This window comes from Rattus norvegicus, chromosome 19 (genome assembly GCF_021556685.1).
Source record: "Rattus norvegicus strain SHRSP/BbbUtx chromosome 19, alternate assembly SHRSP_T2T, whole genome shotgun sequence".
Classification (NCBI taxonomy): domain Eukaryota; kingdom Metazoa; phylum Chordata; class Mammalia; order Rodentia; family Muridae; genus Rattus; species Rattus norvegicus.
In genome coordinates, this window is record NC_141552.1 from 72,248,272 (window position 1) to 72,264,705 (window position 16,434).

Genomic DNA, 16,434 nt, shown 5'->3' on the forward strand with positions numbered 1-16,434 from the left:
TTAAGTTACTTTTCCCAAATAGACAGATTAAATAAACTCTTCTAGAAACCAAGTCAAAGCCATGGCATTGATATATAAAGCATAATACCCTAGATCCTAGAGTCTAGAGGAAATTGCTAAGTTTCTAATTCTAATGACTCAAAACATGAAAGAGGTAAATTGCAGATGGGATTGTTCATACATCTTTACTCATTTCCATGATACCAGAACGTTCTTTAACACTGACTTGTTAATGTTATCTGAGAGGTTTTTTTATACTAGATGCCATAAATAGGAGGAGACCAAGAGGTCTTAACAAGGCTTCCTATATAACCCCTTAGGCTCTTTGTCTCCTCATGTGAACTTCACTTGCTTCTCACAATAGTATCTATATTTGTGACTAGAACCGATGCCCTCCAGAGGACCACCACATGAAAGGTCAATGAAACCACGGGCTCTAAAAGCTGTGGGAAGTGTGTGTGTGTGTGTGTGTGTGTGTGTGTGTGTGTGTGTGTGTGTGTGTATGTACCTGTAGAAGAGCTATAAGGTAAAATGTAGTCAAGTTCTGTTTCTGTTGCCTCCACAAAGCAGTCACATTGGTCAAAATATACTATGGGCACAGACTTTGGAGCTACCACACCACTATATACATACACTGAAACACTGAAAGATATTAGTGTGGGAAACTATCTACTTTTGGGAGTGAAGTATTAACATATTTTAGTAGTTATTAAATAATCCTAGAGCCAAAACTTCTGCTTGGAAGTAATTCAAGTTCAATGCCACCCTAAGCTATAGAGTTCTAGTATTAATTCTTTCTTATAGTGGGGAAATAGCCTCTTAGTGCAGGAGTAAGTTTTGGTAACTATATTCTTAAATGAAGATTTATGAAACAAAATAAAAGACCACCTGAAGAACCTAATACAGACCAAAGTTACCTGGAATATTATCCTTACCAACACTTCTTTCTCTGTTAGAAGATAATTGCTTCGTTCTTTCTGTGTCGGTTTTTGAGAATGAAACCTGACGTGCAGGGCTACCTGCTTCATCAGCACCTAAAAAAGTAAGTGCATGAATTAGGTATATTTAATTCAAAATATTTAAAAAATATTTGAAAATTTGTGTGTGGCACACGACTAGAATCCCAATATTAAGGAGGTGGTTACGAGGGGTTGTGAGGCCATCATGGAGAGGCCAGCCTAGGATATATCAAACTTTATCTCCAAAATTAGCTGTGTAAAATGTATAAATGCAAATTTCTGATAAGTTTCCTATACCATTGCACTTTAGGTTCATTACATCAAAAAATACTAAATAACACAAGACTCTCCACCTCATTTCACCATTCATTTATAGAGACTATAGAAACATGAATATTTCCTCTGCCATAATGAAGTAGCCTTGATGATTCAGGGTGAAACAGTGACAACTTATTTCAGAAGCATGGCAGGTACACTGCATGAAGATGGAGGCATATCTGACACTCTCAACTTCTTTGTTGGGTACCATTTTGGTGTTTCCGAATGGACTATGGACTGAGGACCATGATGAGACGATTCTTTGCAGAGATACTGTGGGATTATCCACGGTCATGGTAAAGTGAGAACAAAAATATTGAGATCTATACTCAGATTCTGATTTCTAATTTTGTTTCAGCCCCCTTCATTGGTTACCTAGCTAAATTGACTTTACTGATTATTGTTATTGTTTATGTGCATGTCTATGTGCATATGATTACGGAGGACATACTAATTTGTGGCATTTCCATTTGAGTTACATGGAGACTTTACAGGAATTTATGTTTTGAGGAATTTTGCAGGTGCTTACCTAGCTAGAGTAAATTCTCTCTAAACCTGTGCTAGCTGCTAGACAATAATATCCTCATCTAATTGCACAAAGAATGGAAAAACAGTTACCATTAAGACAGCACTTTGATCAGAGGACACACAGTGACGTACGGATGGTAATTGGACCCCATTACTGGATGATCTAGGTAAGGGTTCCATGAGATTCTCTGGCCCTAATACTTGCAGAGATACTGAAATACTTTCAATTCAAGCTCCGCCTTACACTCAGCCTGATGTCCACAAAAGGTAGGTTTATGTAAATTTTCATTTTCAGGTAGGCTTGTACTACAGAAACATCCAGTTTACACATTATATTTTTTACCCAAACAACTTCAGAGAGAGTAAAATTAAGCTGTTGTCATGACTTGCATTAATGAAACAAATATTGTCAATGTAAGTATTATTTGTGCACACAGAGTTTTTGTCTTGCCTAGATCACATGGTTTAATCTTGTACAACCCTTGGAACCTGTGATCCATGACATTGTGTTCTGTCATAAATACTGTGACTGTCTTACAAGTAGAGGGACACTAATATAGAAAATTGATATTTCCAGTGTCCTTTTTTCATACTTTTTTCCACATTCATATACATGATCGCTTAAAATTTACGTGGAATAATTTGTTGTCACTACTAGTATTCTTCCACAGAGTTTTTGCAAGTCTCCCCCATCAGTGACAGCTCTAAGGTAGAACTGCTAAATGTTATATTTGAGATGAATGATCAGTCTTCTACCATATTGATGTCATGACATCACCCTAGCAAGGATGCTACCTTAGGACTAAATAATCTATTTTTCCCACTTATGTTACTTTTCCCAAATAGACAGATTAAATAAACACTTCTAGAAATCAGGTCAAAGCCATGGCTCTGATATATAAAGCATAATACCCTAGATCCTAGAGTCTAGAGGAAATTGCTAAGTTTCTAATTCTAATGACTCAAAACCTAAAAGAGGTAAATTGCAGATGGGATTGTTCATACATCTATACTCATTTCCATGATACCAGAATGTTAATTAACAAGGACTTGCTAATGTTATGTGAGAGGTTTTTTATACTAGATGCCATAAATAGGAGGAGACCAAGAGGTGTTAACAAAGGCTTCCTATATAACCCCTTAGGCTCTTTGTCTCTTCATGTGTACTTCACTTGCTTATCACAATAGTATCTATATTTGTGACTAGAACCGATGCCCTCCAGAGGACCACCACATGAAAGGTCAATGAAACCACGGGCTCTAAAAGCTGTGGGAAGTGTGTGTGTGTGTGTGTGTGTGTTTGTGTGTGTGTGTGTGTGTGTATGTACCTGTAGAAGAGCTATAAGGTAAGATGTATTCAAGTTCTGATTCTGTTGCCTCCATAAAGGAGTCACCTTGGTCAAATTATACTATGGGCACAAACTTTGGAGCTACCACACAATTATATACATACACTGAAACACTGAAAGATATTAGTGTGGGAAACTATCTACTTTTGGGAGTGAAGTATTAACATATTTTAGTAGTTATTAAATAATCCTAGAGCCAAAACTTCTGCTTGGAAGTAATTCAAGTTCAATGCCACCCTAAGCTATAGAGTTCTAGTATTAATTCTTTCTTATAGGGGGGAAATAGCCTCTTAGTGAGGGAGTAAGTTTTGGTAACTATATTCTTAAATGCAGATTTATGAAACAAAATAAAAGACCACCTGAAGAACCTAATATAGACCAAAGTTACCTGGAATATTATCCTTACCAACACTTCTTTCTCTGTTAGAAGTTAATTGCTTCGTTCTTTCTGTGTCGGTTTTTGAGAATGAAACCTGACGTGCAGGGCTACCTGCTTCATCAGCACCTAAAAAGGGGAGTGAATGAATTAGGTATATTTAATTCAAAATATTTAAAAAATATTTGAAAATTTGTGTGTAGCACAGGACTAGAATCCCAGTATTAAGGAGGGGGTTACAAGGGGTGGCAAGGCCATCATGGAAAGGGAAGCCTAGGATATATCAAACTTTGTCTCCAAAATTACCTGTGTAAATGTATGAATTCAAATTTCTGATGTTTCCTATACCAATGCACTTTATGTTCATTACTTAAAAAAATAATAATAAACACAATTCTCTCCACCTCATTTCACCATTCATTTATAGAGACTATAGAAACATGAATATTTCCTCTGCCATAATGAAGTAGCCTTGTTGATTCAGGGTGTAACAGTGACAACTTTCTTCAGAACAATAGCAGGTACACTGCATGAAGATGGAGGAATATCTGAGACACTCAACTTCTTTGTTGGGCAACATTTTGGTGTTGCCCAATGTTCTATGTACTGAGGACCATGATGAGCCCATTCTTTGTAGAGATACTGTGGGATTATCCACGGTCATGGTAAAATGAGAACAAAAATATTGAGATCTATACTCAGATTCTGATTTCTAATATTGTTCTAGCCACCTTCATTGGTTACCTAGCTAAACTTACTTTACTGATTATGTTATTGTTTACATGCATGTCTATGTGCACATGATAATGTAGGACATACTAATTTTTGGCATTTCCATTTGAGTTACATGGAGACTTTACATGAATTTACATTCTGAGGGATTTTGCAGGTGCTTACCTAGCTAGAGTAAATTCTCTCTAAACATTTGCTAGCTGGTAGACAATAATAGCCTCATCCAGTTGGGCACAGAATGGAAAAACAGTTACCATTAAGACAGCACTTTGATAGAGGACACACAGTGACTTAAGGATGGTAAATGGACCGCATTCCTGGTTGATCTAGGTAAGGGTTCCACGAGATTGTCTGGCCCTAATTACTGGCAGAGGTATTGAAATACTTTCACTTCAAGCTCCAACTTACACTCAGCCTGATGTCCAAAAAAGATAGGTTTAGGTAAGTTTTCATTTTAAGGTAGGCTTGCACTATAGAAACATCCAGTTTTTCCTTTATATTGTTACCCAAAACAACTTCAGAGGGAGAAAAATAAAGCTGTTGTCATGACTTGCATTAATGAAACAAATATTGTCAATGGAAGTATTATTTGAGCACACAGAGGTTTTGGGCTTGCGAAGATCACATGGTTCAATGTTGTACAACCCTTGGAACCTGTGATCCATGACATTGTGTTCTGTCAAAAACACTGTGACTGTCTTACAAGTAGAGGGACACTGATATAGAAAACTGATATTTCCAGTGTCCTTTTTTCATACTTTTTTCCACATTCATGTACATGATTGCTTTATCTTTATGTGAAATAATTAGTTGTCACCACTACTATTCTTCCACCGAGTTGTTGAAAGGCTCCCCCATCAGGGACAGCTCTATGGTAGAACTGCTAAATGTTCTATTTGAGAGGAACGATCAGTCTTCTACCATACTGATGTCATGATATCACCCTAGCAAGGATGCTACCTTAGGACTAAATAATCTATTTTTCCCACTTATATTATTTTTCCCAAGTAGACTAATTAAATAAACACTTCTAGAGACCAAGTCAAAATCATGCCTCTAATATATAAAGCATAATACCCTAGATCCTAGAGTCTAGAGGACTTTGCTAAGTTTCTAATTCTAATGACTCAAAACATAAAAGAGGTAAATTGCAGATGGGATTATTCATACATCTACACTCATTTCCTTGATACCAGAACGTTCATAAACAACGATTTGTTAATGTTATCTTAGAGGTTTTTTATACTAGATGCCATAAATAGGAGGAGACCAAGAGGTCTTAACAAGTCTTCCTATGTAACTCCTTAGGCTCATTGTCTCCTCATTTGTACTTCACTTGATTATCACAATATTATCTATATTTGTGACTAGAACCGATGGCCTCCAGAGGACCACCACATGAAAGGTCAATGAAACCACGGGCTCTAAAAGCTGTGGGAAGTGTGTGTGTGCGTGTGTGTGTGTGTGTGTGTGTGTTTGTGTGTGTGTGTGTGTGTATGTACCCTTAGAAGAGCTATAAGGTATGATGTATTCAAGTTCTGCTTCTGTTGCCTCCACAAAGGAGTCACCTTGGTCAAATTGTACTATGGGCACAGACTTTGGAGCTACCACAAAACTATATAGATACACTGAAACACTGAAAGACACTAGTGTGGGAAACTATCTGCTTTTGGGACTGACGTATTAACATATTTTAGTAGTTATTAAATAATCCTAGAGCCAAAACTTCTGCTTTGAAGTAATTCAAGTTCAAGGCCACCCTAAGCTATAGAGTTCTAATATTAATTCTTTCTTATAGTGGGGAAATAGCCTCTTAGTGCAGGAGTAAGATTTGGTAACTATATTCTTAAATGCAGATTTATGAAACAAAATAAAAGAACAGCTGAAGAACCTAATATAGACCAAAGTTACCTGGAATATTATTCTTACCAACACTTCTTTCTCTGTTAGAAGTTATTTGCTTCGTTCTTTCTGTGTCGGTTTTTGAGAATGAAACCTGACGTGCAGGGCTACCTGCTTCACCAGCACCTAAAAAAGTAAGTGCATGAATTAGGTATATTTAGTTCAAAATATTTAAAAAACATTTGAAAATTTGTGTGTAGCACAGGACTAGAATCCCTGTATTAAGGAGGGGGTTACAAGGGGTGGCAAGGCCATCATGGAAAGGGCAGCCTAGGATATATCAAACTTTGTCTCCAAAATTACCTGTGTAAAATGTATAAATTCAAATTTCTGATAAGTTTCCTATACCATTGCACTTTATGTTCATTACTTAAAAAATAGTAATAAACACAAGACCCTCCACCTCATTTCACCATTCATTTATAGAGACTATAGAAACATGAATATTTCCTCTGCCATAATGAAGTAGCCTTGTTTATTCAGGGCGTAACAGTGACACCTTTTTTCAGAAGCATGGCAGGTACACTGCATGAAGATGGAGGCATATCTGACACTCTCAACTTTTTTATTGGATACCATTATGGTGTTGCTCAATGGCCTATGGACTGAGGAGCATGATGAGCTCATTCTTTGTAGAGATACTGTGGGATTATCCACAGTCATGGTAAAATGAGGACAAAAATATTGAGATCTATACTCAGTTTCTGATTTCTTTTTTTTTATTATTATTAACTTAAGTATTTCTTATATTCATTTCGAGTGTTATTCCCTTTCCCGGTTTATGGGCAAACATCCCCCTCCCACCTACCCTTCTTTATGGGTGTTCCCCTCCCAAACCTCCCCCCATTGCCACCCTCCCCGCATAGTCTAGTTCACTGGGGGTTCAGTCATAGCAGGACCCAGGGCTTCCCCTTCCACTGGTGCTCTTACTAGGATATTCATTGCTACCTATGGGGTCAGAGTCCAGGGTCAGTCCATGTATAGTCTTTAGGTAGTGGCTTAGTCCCTGGAAGCTCTGGTTGCTTGGCATTGTTGTACATATGGGGTCTCGAGCCCCTTCAAGCTCTTCCAGTTCTTTCTCTGATTCCTTCAACGGGGGTCCTATTCTCAGTTCAGTGGTTTGCTGCTGGCATTCGCCTCTGTATTTGCTGTATTCTGGCTGTGTCTCTCAGGAGCGATCTACATCTGGCTCCTGTCGGTCAGCACTTCTTTGCTTCATCCATCTTGTCTAATTGGGTGGCTGTATATGCATGGGCCACATGTGGGTCAGGCTCTGAATGGGTGTTCCTTCAGTCTCTGTTTTAATCTTTTCCTCTCTCTTCCTTCCAAGGGTATTCTTGTTCCCCTTTTAAAGAAGGAGTGAAGCATTCACATTTTGATCATCCGTCTTGAGTTGCATTTGTTCTAGGCATTTAGGGTAATTCAAGCATTTGGGCTAATAGCCACTTACCAATGAGTGCATACCATGTATGCCTTTCTGTGATTGGGTTACTTCACTCAGGACGATATTTTCCAGTTCCAACCATTTGCCCACGAGTTTCATAAAGTCATTGTTTTTGATAGGTGAGTAATATTCCATTGTATAGATAGACCACATTTTCTCTATTCATTCCTCTGTTGAAGGGCATCTGGGTTTTTCCATCTTCTGGATATTATAAATAAGGCTGCGATGAACATAGGGGAGCACGTGTCTTTTTTATATATTGGGGCATCTTTTGGGTATATGCCCAAGAGAGGTATAGCTGGATCCTCAGGCAGTTCAATGTCCAATTTTTTGAGGAACCTGCAGACTGATTTCCAGAATGGTTGTACCAGTCTGCAATCCCACCAACAATGGAGGAGTGTTCCTCTTTCTGCGCATCCTCGCCAGCATCTGCTGTCACCTGAGTTTTTGATCTTAGCCATTCACACTTGTGTGAGGTGAAATCTCAGGGTTGTTTTGATTTGCATTTCCCTTATGCCTAAAGATGTTGAACATTTCTTTAGGTGTTTCTCAGCCATACGGCATTCCTCAGCTGTGAATTGTTTGTTTAGCTCTGAACCCCATTTTTTAATAGGGTTATTTGTCTCCCTGCAGTCTAACTTCTTGAGTTCTTTGTATATTTTGGATATAAGGCCTATATCTGTTGTAGGATTGGTAAAGATCTTTTCCCAATCTGTTGGTTGTCGTTTTGTCCTAACCACAGTGTCCTTTGCCTTACAGAAGCTTTGCAGTTTTATGAGATCCCATTTGTCGATTCTTGATCTTAGAGCATAAGCCATTGGTGTTTTGTTCAGGAAATTTTTTCCAGTGCCCATGTGTTCCAGATGTTTCCCTCGTTTTTCTTCTATTAGTTTGAGTGCATCTGGTTTGATGTGGAGGTCCTTGATCCACTTGGACTTAAGCTTTGTACAGGGTGATAAGCATGGATCGATCTGCATTCTTCTACATGTTGCCCTCCAGTTGAACCAGCACCATTTGCTGAAAATGCTATCTTTTTTCCATTGGATGGTTTTGGCTCCTTTGTCAAAAATCAAGTGACCATAGGTGTGTGGGTTCATTTCTGGGTCTTCAATTCTATCCCATTTTTCTATCTGTCTGTCTCTGTACCAATACCATGCAGTTTTTATCACTATTGCTCTGTAATACTGCTTGAGTTCAGGGATAGTGATTCCCCCTGAAGTCCTTTTATTGTTGAGGATAGTTTTAGCTATCCTGGGTTTTTTGTTATTCCAGATGAATTTGCAAATTGTTCTGTCTAACTCTTTGAAGAATTGGATTGGTATTTTGATGGGGATTGCATTGAATCTGTAGATCGCTTTTGGTAAAATGGCCATTTTTACTATATTAATTCTGCCAATCCATGAGCATGGGAGATCTTTCCATCTTCTGAGGTCTTCTTCAATTTCTTTCTTCAGTGTCTTGAAGTTCTTACTGTACAAATCTTTTACTTGCTTGGTTAAAGTCACACCGAGGTACTTTATATTATTTGGGTCTATTGTGAAGGGTGTTGTTTCCCTAATTTCTTTCTCGGCTTGTTTCTCTTTTGTGTATAGAGGAAGGCTACTGATTTATTTGAGTTAATTTTATACCCAGCCACTTTGCCTAAGTTGTTTATCAGCTTTAGTAGTTCTCTGGTGGAACTTTTGGGATCACTTAAATATAGAATCATATCATCTGCAAATAGTAATATTTTGACTTCTTCTTTTCCGATCTGTATCCCCTTGACCTCCTTTTGTTGTCTGATTGCCCTGGCTAGAACTTCAAGAACTATATTGAATAAGTAGGGAGAGAGTGGGCAGCCTTGTCTAGTCCCTGATTTTAGTCGGATTGCTTCAAGTTTCTCTCCATTTAGTTTAATGTTAGCAACTGGTTTGCTGTATATGGCTTTTACTATGTTTAGGTATGGGCCTTGAATTCCTATTCTTTCCAGGACTTTTATCATGAAGTGGTGTTGAATTTTGTCAAATGCTTTCTCAGCATCTAATGAAATGATCATGTGGTTTTGTTCTTTCAGTTTGTTTATATAATGGATCACGTTGATGGTTTTCCGTATATTAAACCATCCCTGCGTGCCTGGGATGAAGCCTACTTGACCATGGTGGATGATTGTTTTGATGTGCTCTTGGATTCGGTTTGCCACAATTTTATTGAGTATTTTTGCGTCGATATTCATAAGGGAAATTGGTCTGAAGTTCTCTTTCTTTGTTGGGTCTTTGTGTGGTTTTGGTATAAGAGTAATTGTGGCTTCATAGAAGGAATTCGGTAGTGCTCCATCTGTTTCAATTTTGTGGAATAGGTTGGATAATATTCGTATGAGGTCTTCTATGAAGGTCTGATAGAATTCTGCACTAAACCCGTCTGGACCTGGGCTCTTTTTGGTTGGGAGACCTTTAATGACTGCTTCTATTTCCTTAGGAGTTATGGGGTTGTTTAACTGGTTTAATCTGTTCCTGATTTAACTTCAGTACCTGGTATCTGTCTAGGAAATTGTCCATTTCCTGTAGATTTTCAAGTTTTGTTGAATATAGGCTTTTATAGTAAGATCTGATGATTTTTTGAATTTCCTCTGAATCTGCAGTTATGTCTACCTTTTCATTTCTGATTTTGTTGATTTGGACACACTCTCTGTGTCCTCTCGTTAGTCTGGCTAAGGGTTTATCTATCTTGTTGATTTTCTCAAAGAACCAACTTTTGGATCTGTTTATTCTTTCTATGGTCCTTTTTGTTTCTACTTGTTTGATTTCAGCTCTGAATTTGATTATTTCCTGCCTTCTTCTACTCCTGGTTGTATTTGCTTCTTTTTGTTCTAGAGCTTTTAGGTGTGCTGTCAAGCTGCTGACATATGCTCTTTCCTGTTTCTTTCTGCAGGCACTCAGCGCTATGAGTTTTCCTCTTAGCACAGCTTTCATTGTGTCCCATAAGTTTGGGTATGTTGTAGCTTCATTTTCATTAAATTCTAAAAAGTTTTTAATTTCTTTCTTTATTTCTTCCTTGACCAGGTTATCATTGAGTAGAGCATTGTTCAATTTCCACGTATTTGTGGGCATTCTTCCATTATTGTTATTGAAGACCAGTTTTAGGCCGTGGTGGTCTGATAGCACGCATGGGATTATTTCTATCTTTCCGTACCTGTTGAGCCCCGTTTTTTGACCAATTATATGGTCAATTTTGGAGAAAGTACCAGGAGGAGCTGAGAAGAAAGTATATCCTTTTGCTTTAGGATAGAATGTTCTATAAATATCTGTTAAGTCCATTTGGCTCATGACTTCTCTTAGTCTGTCTACGTCTCTGTTTAATTTCTGTTTCCGTGATCTGTCCATTGATGAGAGTGGGGTGTTGAAATCTCCTACTATAATTGTGTGAGGTGCAATGTTTGTTTTGAGCTTTAGTAAGGTTTCTTTTACGTATGTAGGTGCCCTTGTATTTGGGGCATAGATATTTGGGATTGAGAGTTCATCTTGGTGGATTTTTCCTTTGATGAATATGAAGTGTCCTTCCTTAGCTTTTTTGATGACTTTTAGTTGAAAATTGAAATTATTTGATATTAGAATGGCTACTCCAGCGTGCTTCTTCTGACCATTTGCTTGGAAAGTTGTTTTCCAGCCTTTCACTCTGAGGTAGTGTCTGTCTTTGTCTCTGAGGTGTGTTTCCTGTAGGCAGCAGATGCAGGGTCCTCATTGCGTATCCCGTTTGTTAATCTATGTCTTTTTATTGGTGAGTTGAGGCCATTGATGTTGAGAGATATTAAGGTATAGTGATTATTGCTTGCTGTTATATTCATATTTGGATGTGAGGTTATGTTTGTGTGCTTTCATTCTCTTTGTTTTGTTGCCAAGATGATTAGTTTCTTGCTTCTTCTAGGGTATAGCTTGCTTCCTTATGTTGGGCTTTACCATTTATTATCATTTGTAGTGCTGGATTTGTAGAAAGATATTGTGTAAATTTGGTTTTGTCATGGAGTATCTTCTTTTCTCCATCTATGTTAATTGAGAGTTTTGCAGGATACAGTAACCTGGGCTGGCATTTGTGTTCTCTTAGGGTCTGTATGACATCAGTCCAGGATCTTCTGGCCTTCATAGTTTCTGGCGAAAAGTCTGGTGTGATTCTGATAGGTCTGCCTTTATATGTTACTTGACCTTTTTCCCTTACTGCTTTTAATATTCTTTCTTTATTTTGTGCGTTTGGTGTTTTGACTATTATGTGACGGGAGGTGTTTCTTTTCTGGTCCAATCTATTTGGAGTTCTGTAGGCTTCTTGTATGCCTATGGGTATCTCTTTTTTTAGGTTAGGGAAGTTTTCTTCTATGATTTTGTTGAAGATATTTACTGGTCCTTTGAGCTGGGAGTCTTCACTCTCTTCTATACCTATTATCCTTAGGTTTGATCTTCTCATTGAGTCCTGGATTTCCTGTATGTTTTGGACAGGAGCTTTTTCCGCTTTACATTATCTTTGATAGTTGAGTCAATGATTTTTATGGAATCTTCTGCTCCTGAGATTCTCTCTTCCATCTCTTGTATTCTGTTGGTGAAGCTTGTATCTACAGCTCCTTGTCTCTTCTTTTGGTTTTCTATATCCAGGGTTGTTTCTATGTGTTCTTTCTTGATTGCTTCTATTTCCATTTTTATTTTATTTTATTTTATTTTATTTTTTTATTATTAACTTGAGTATTTCTTATATACATTTCGAGTGTTATTCCCTTTCCCAGTTTCCGGGCAAACATCCCCCTGCCCTCTCCCCTTTCTTATCGGTGTTCCCCTCCCCACCCTCCCCCCTTGTCCCCCTCCCCCCAACAGTCTAGTTCACTGGGGGTTCAGTCTTAGCAGGACCCAGGGCTTCCCCTTCCACTGGTGCTCTTACTAGGATATTCATTGCTACCTATGAGGTCAGAGTCCAGGGTCAGTCCATGTATAGTCTTTAGGTAGTGGCTTAGTCCCTGGAAGCTCTGGTTGCTTGGCATTGTTGTACATATGGGGTCTCGAGCCCCTTCAAGCTCTTCCAGTTCTTTCTCTGATTCCTTCAACGGGGGTCCTATTCTCAGTTCAGTGGTTTGCTGCTGGCATTCACCTATGTATTTGCTGTATTCTGGCTGTGTCTCTCAGGAGCAATCTACATCCGGCTCCTGTCGGTCTGCACTTCTTTGCTTCATCCATCTTGTCTAATTGGGTGGCTGTATATGCATGGGCCACATGTGGGTCAGGCTCTGAATGGGTGTTCCTTCAATCTCTGTTTTAATCTTTGCCTCTCTCTTCCCTGCCAAGGGTATTCTTGTTTCCCTTTTAAAGAAGGAGTGAAGCATTCACATTTTGATCATCCGTCTTGAGTTTCATTTGTTCTGTGCATCTAGGGTAATTCAAGCATTTGGGCTAATATCCACTTATCAATGAGTGCATACCATGTGTGTTTTTCTGTGATTGGGTTACCTCACTCAGGATGATATTTTCCAGTTCCAACCATTTGCCTACAAATTTCATAAAGTCATTGTTTTTGATAGCTGAGTAATATTCCATTGTGTAGATGTACCACATTTTCTGTATCCATTCCTCTGTTGAAGGGTATCTGGGTTCTTTCCAGCTTCTGGCTATTATAAATAAGGGTGATATGAACATAGTGGAGCACGTGTCTTTTTTTATATGTTGGGGCATCTTTTGGGTATATGCCCAAGAGAGGTATAGCTGGATCCCCCGACAGTTCAATATCCAATTTTCTGAGGAACCTCCAGACTGATTTCCAGAATGGTTGTACCAGTCTGCAATCCCACCAACAATGGAGGAGTGTTCCTCTTTCTGCACATCCTCGCCAGCATCTGCTGTCACCTGAGTGTTTGATCTTAGCCATTCTCACTGGTGTGAGGTGAAATCTCAGGGTTGTTTTGATTTGCATTTCCCTTATTACTAAAGATGTTGAACATTTCTTTAAGTGTTTCTCAGCCATTCGGCATTCCTCAGCTGTGAATTCTTTGTTTAGCTCTGAACCCCATTTTTTTTTGTTTTTTTTTTTTTTGTTTTTTTGTTTTTTTTTTCCGGAGCTGGGGACCGAACCCAGGGACTTGCGCTTCCTAGGCAAGCGCTCTACCACAGAGCTAAATCCCCACCCCCTCTGAACCCCATTTTTTAATAGGGTTATTTGTCTCCCTGCAGTCTAACTTTTGAGTTCTGTGTATAGTTTGGATATAAGGCCTCTATCTGTTGTAGGATTGGTAAAGATCTTTTCCCAATCTGTTGGTTGCCATTTTGTCCTAACCACAGTGTCCTTTGCCTTAAAGAAGCTTTGCAGTTTTATGAGATCCCATTTGTCGATTCTTGATCTTAGAGCATAAGCCATTGGTGTTTTGTTCAGGGAATTTTCTCCAGTGCCCATGTGTTCAAGACGCTTCCCTAGTTTTTCTTCTATTAGTTTGAGTGTATCTGGTTTGACGTGGAGGTCCTTGATCCACTTGGACTTAAGCTTTGTACAGGGTGATAAGCATGGATCAATCTGCATTCTTCTACATGCTGACCTCCAGTTGAACCAGCACCATTTGCTGAAAATGCTATCTTTTTTCCATTTGATGGTTTTGGCTCCTTTGTCAAAAATCAAGGGACCATAGGTGTGTGGGTTCATTTCTGGGTCTTCAGTTCTGTTCCATTGGTCTATCTGTCTGTCTCTGTACCAATACCATGCAGTTTTTATCACTATTGCTCTGTAATACTGCTTGAGTTCCGGGGTAGTGATTCCCCCTGAAGTCCTTTTATTGTTGAGGATAGTTTTAGCTATCCGGGGTTTTTTGTTATTCCAGATGAATTTGCAAATTGTTCTGTCTAACTCTTTGAAGAATTGGATTGGTATTTTGATGGGGATTGCATTGAATGTGTAGATCGCTTTTGGTAAAATGGCCATTTTTACTATATTAATCCTGCCAATCCATGAGCATGGGAGATCTTTCCATCTTCTGAGGTCTTCTTCAATTTCTTTCTTCAGAGTCTTGAAGTTCTTATTGTACAGATCTTTTACTTGCTTTGTTAAAGTCACACCGAGGTACTTTATATTATTTGGGTGTATTATGAAGTGTGTCTCTGTTTAATTTCTGTTTCCATGATCTGTCCATTGATGAGAGTGGGATGTTGAAATCTCCTACTATTATTGTGTGAGGTGCAATGTGTGTTTTGAGCTTTAGTAAGGTTTATTTTACGTATGTAGGTGCCCTTGTATTTGGGGCATTGATATTCAGGATTGAGAGTTCATCTTGGTGGATTTTTCCTTTGATGAATATGAAGTGTCCTTCCTTATATTTTTTGATGACTTTTAGTTGAAAATTGATTTTATTTGATATTAGAATGGCTACTCCAGCTTGCTTATTCGGACCATTTGCTTGGAAAGTTGTTTTCCAGCCTTTCACTCTGAGGTAGTGTCTGTCTTTGTCGCTGAGGTGTGTTTCCTGTAGGCAGCAGAATGCAGGGTCCTCATTGCGTATCCAGTTTGTTAATCTGTCTTTTTATTGGGGAGTTGAGGCTATTGATGTTGAGAGATATTAAGGTATAGTGATTATTGCTTCCTGTTATATTCATATTTGGATGTGAGGTTATGTTTGTGTGCTTTCATTCTCTTTGTTTTGTTGCCAAGATGATTAGTTTCTTGCTTCCTCTAGGGTATAGCTTGCCTCCTTATGTTGGGCTTTACCATTTATTATCATTTGTAGTGCTGGATTTGTAGAAAGATATTGTGTAAATTTGGTTTTGTCATGGAGTATCTTCTTTTCTCCATCTATGTTAATTGAGAGTTTTGCAGGATACAGTAACCTGGGCTGGCATTTGTGTTCTCTTAGGGTCTGTATGACATCAGTCCAGGATCTTCTGGCCTTCATAGTTTCTGGCGAAAAGTCTGGTGTGATTCTGATAGGTCTGCCTTTATATGTTACTTGACCTTTTTCCCTTACTGCTTTTAATATTTTTTCTTTATTTTGTGCGTTTGGTGTTTTGACTATTATGTGACGGGAGGTGTTTCTTTTCTGGTCCAATCTATTTGGAGTTCTGTAGGCTTCTTGTATGCCTATGGGTATCTCTTTTTTTAGGTTAGGGAAGTTTTCTTCTATGATTTTGTTGAAGATATTTACTGGTCCTTTGAGCTGGGAGTCTTCACTCTCTTCTATACCTATTATCCTTAGGTTTGATCTTCTCATTGAGTCCTGGATTTCCTGTATGTTTTGGACAGGAGCTTTTTCCGCTTTACATTATCTTTGATAGTTGAGTCAATGATTTTTATGGAATCTTCTGCTCCCGAGATTCTCTCTTCCATCTCTTGTATTCTGTTGGTGAAGCTTGTATCTACAGCTCCTTGTCTCTTCTTTTGGTTTTCTATATCCAGGGTTGTTTCTATGTGTTCTTTCTTGATTGCTTCTATTTCCATTTTTAATTCCTTCAACTGTTTGATTGTGTTTTCCTGGAATTCTATCAGGGATTTTTGTGTCTCCTCTATATGGGCTTCTACTTGTTTATTTATGTTTTCTTGGAATTCTTTCAGGCATTTTTGCGATTCCTCTCTATAGGCTTCTACTTGTTTATTAATGTTGTCCTGTGTTTCTCTAAGGGAGTTCTTCACGTCTTTCTTGAAGTCCTCCAGCATCATGATCAAATATGATTTTGAAAGTAGATCTTGCTTTTCTGGTGTGTTTGGACATTCCATGTTTGTTTTGATGGGAGAATTGGGCTCCGATGGTGCCATGTAGTCTTGGTTTCTGTTGCTTGTGTTCCTGCGCTTGCCTCTTGCCATCAGATTATCTCTAGTGTTACTTTGTTCTGCTATTTCTGACAG

The 16,434-nt window shown here is 38.5% G+C and overlaps 1 protein-coding gene across 16 annotated transcripts in view; it reads right to left on the minus strand.

Annotated features, from left to right (window-relative positions):
• Ccdc7a (coiled-coil domain containing 7A) overlaps positions 1 to 16,434 on the minus strand; it is a 410,770-nt gene that overhangs the window by 186,202 nt on the left and 208,134 nt on the right. For all 16 annotated transcript variants that reach the window (XM_087595057.1, XM_087595068.1, XM_087595056.1 and 13 more), the window contains 3 exons: positions 6,192 to 6,290; positions 3,561 to 3,659; positions 936 to 1,034 (listed from right to left, as the gene is read on the minus strand). In XM_087595057.1, the coding sequence (XP_087451183.1) occupies positions 936 to 1,034; positions 3,561 to 3,659; positions 6,192 to 6,290 (297 nt within the window). The remainder of the gene's footprint in view (positions 1 to 935; positions 1,035 to 3,560; positions 3,660 to 6,191; positions 6,291 to 16,434) is intronic.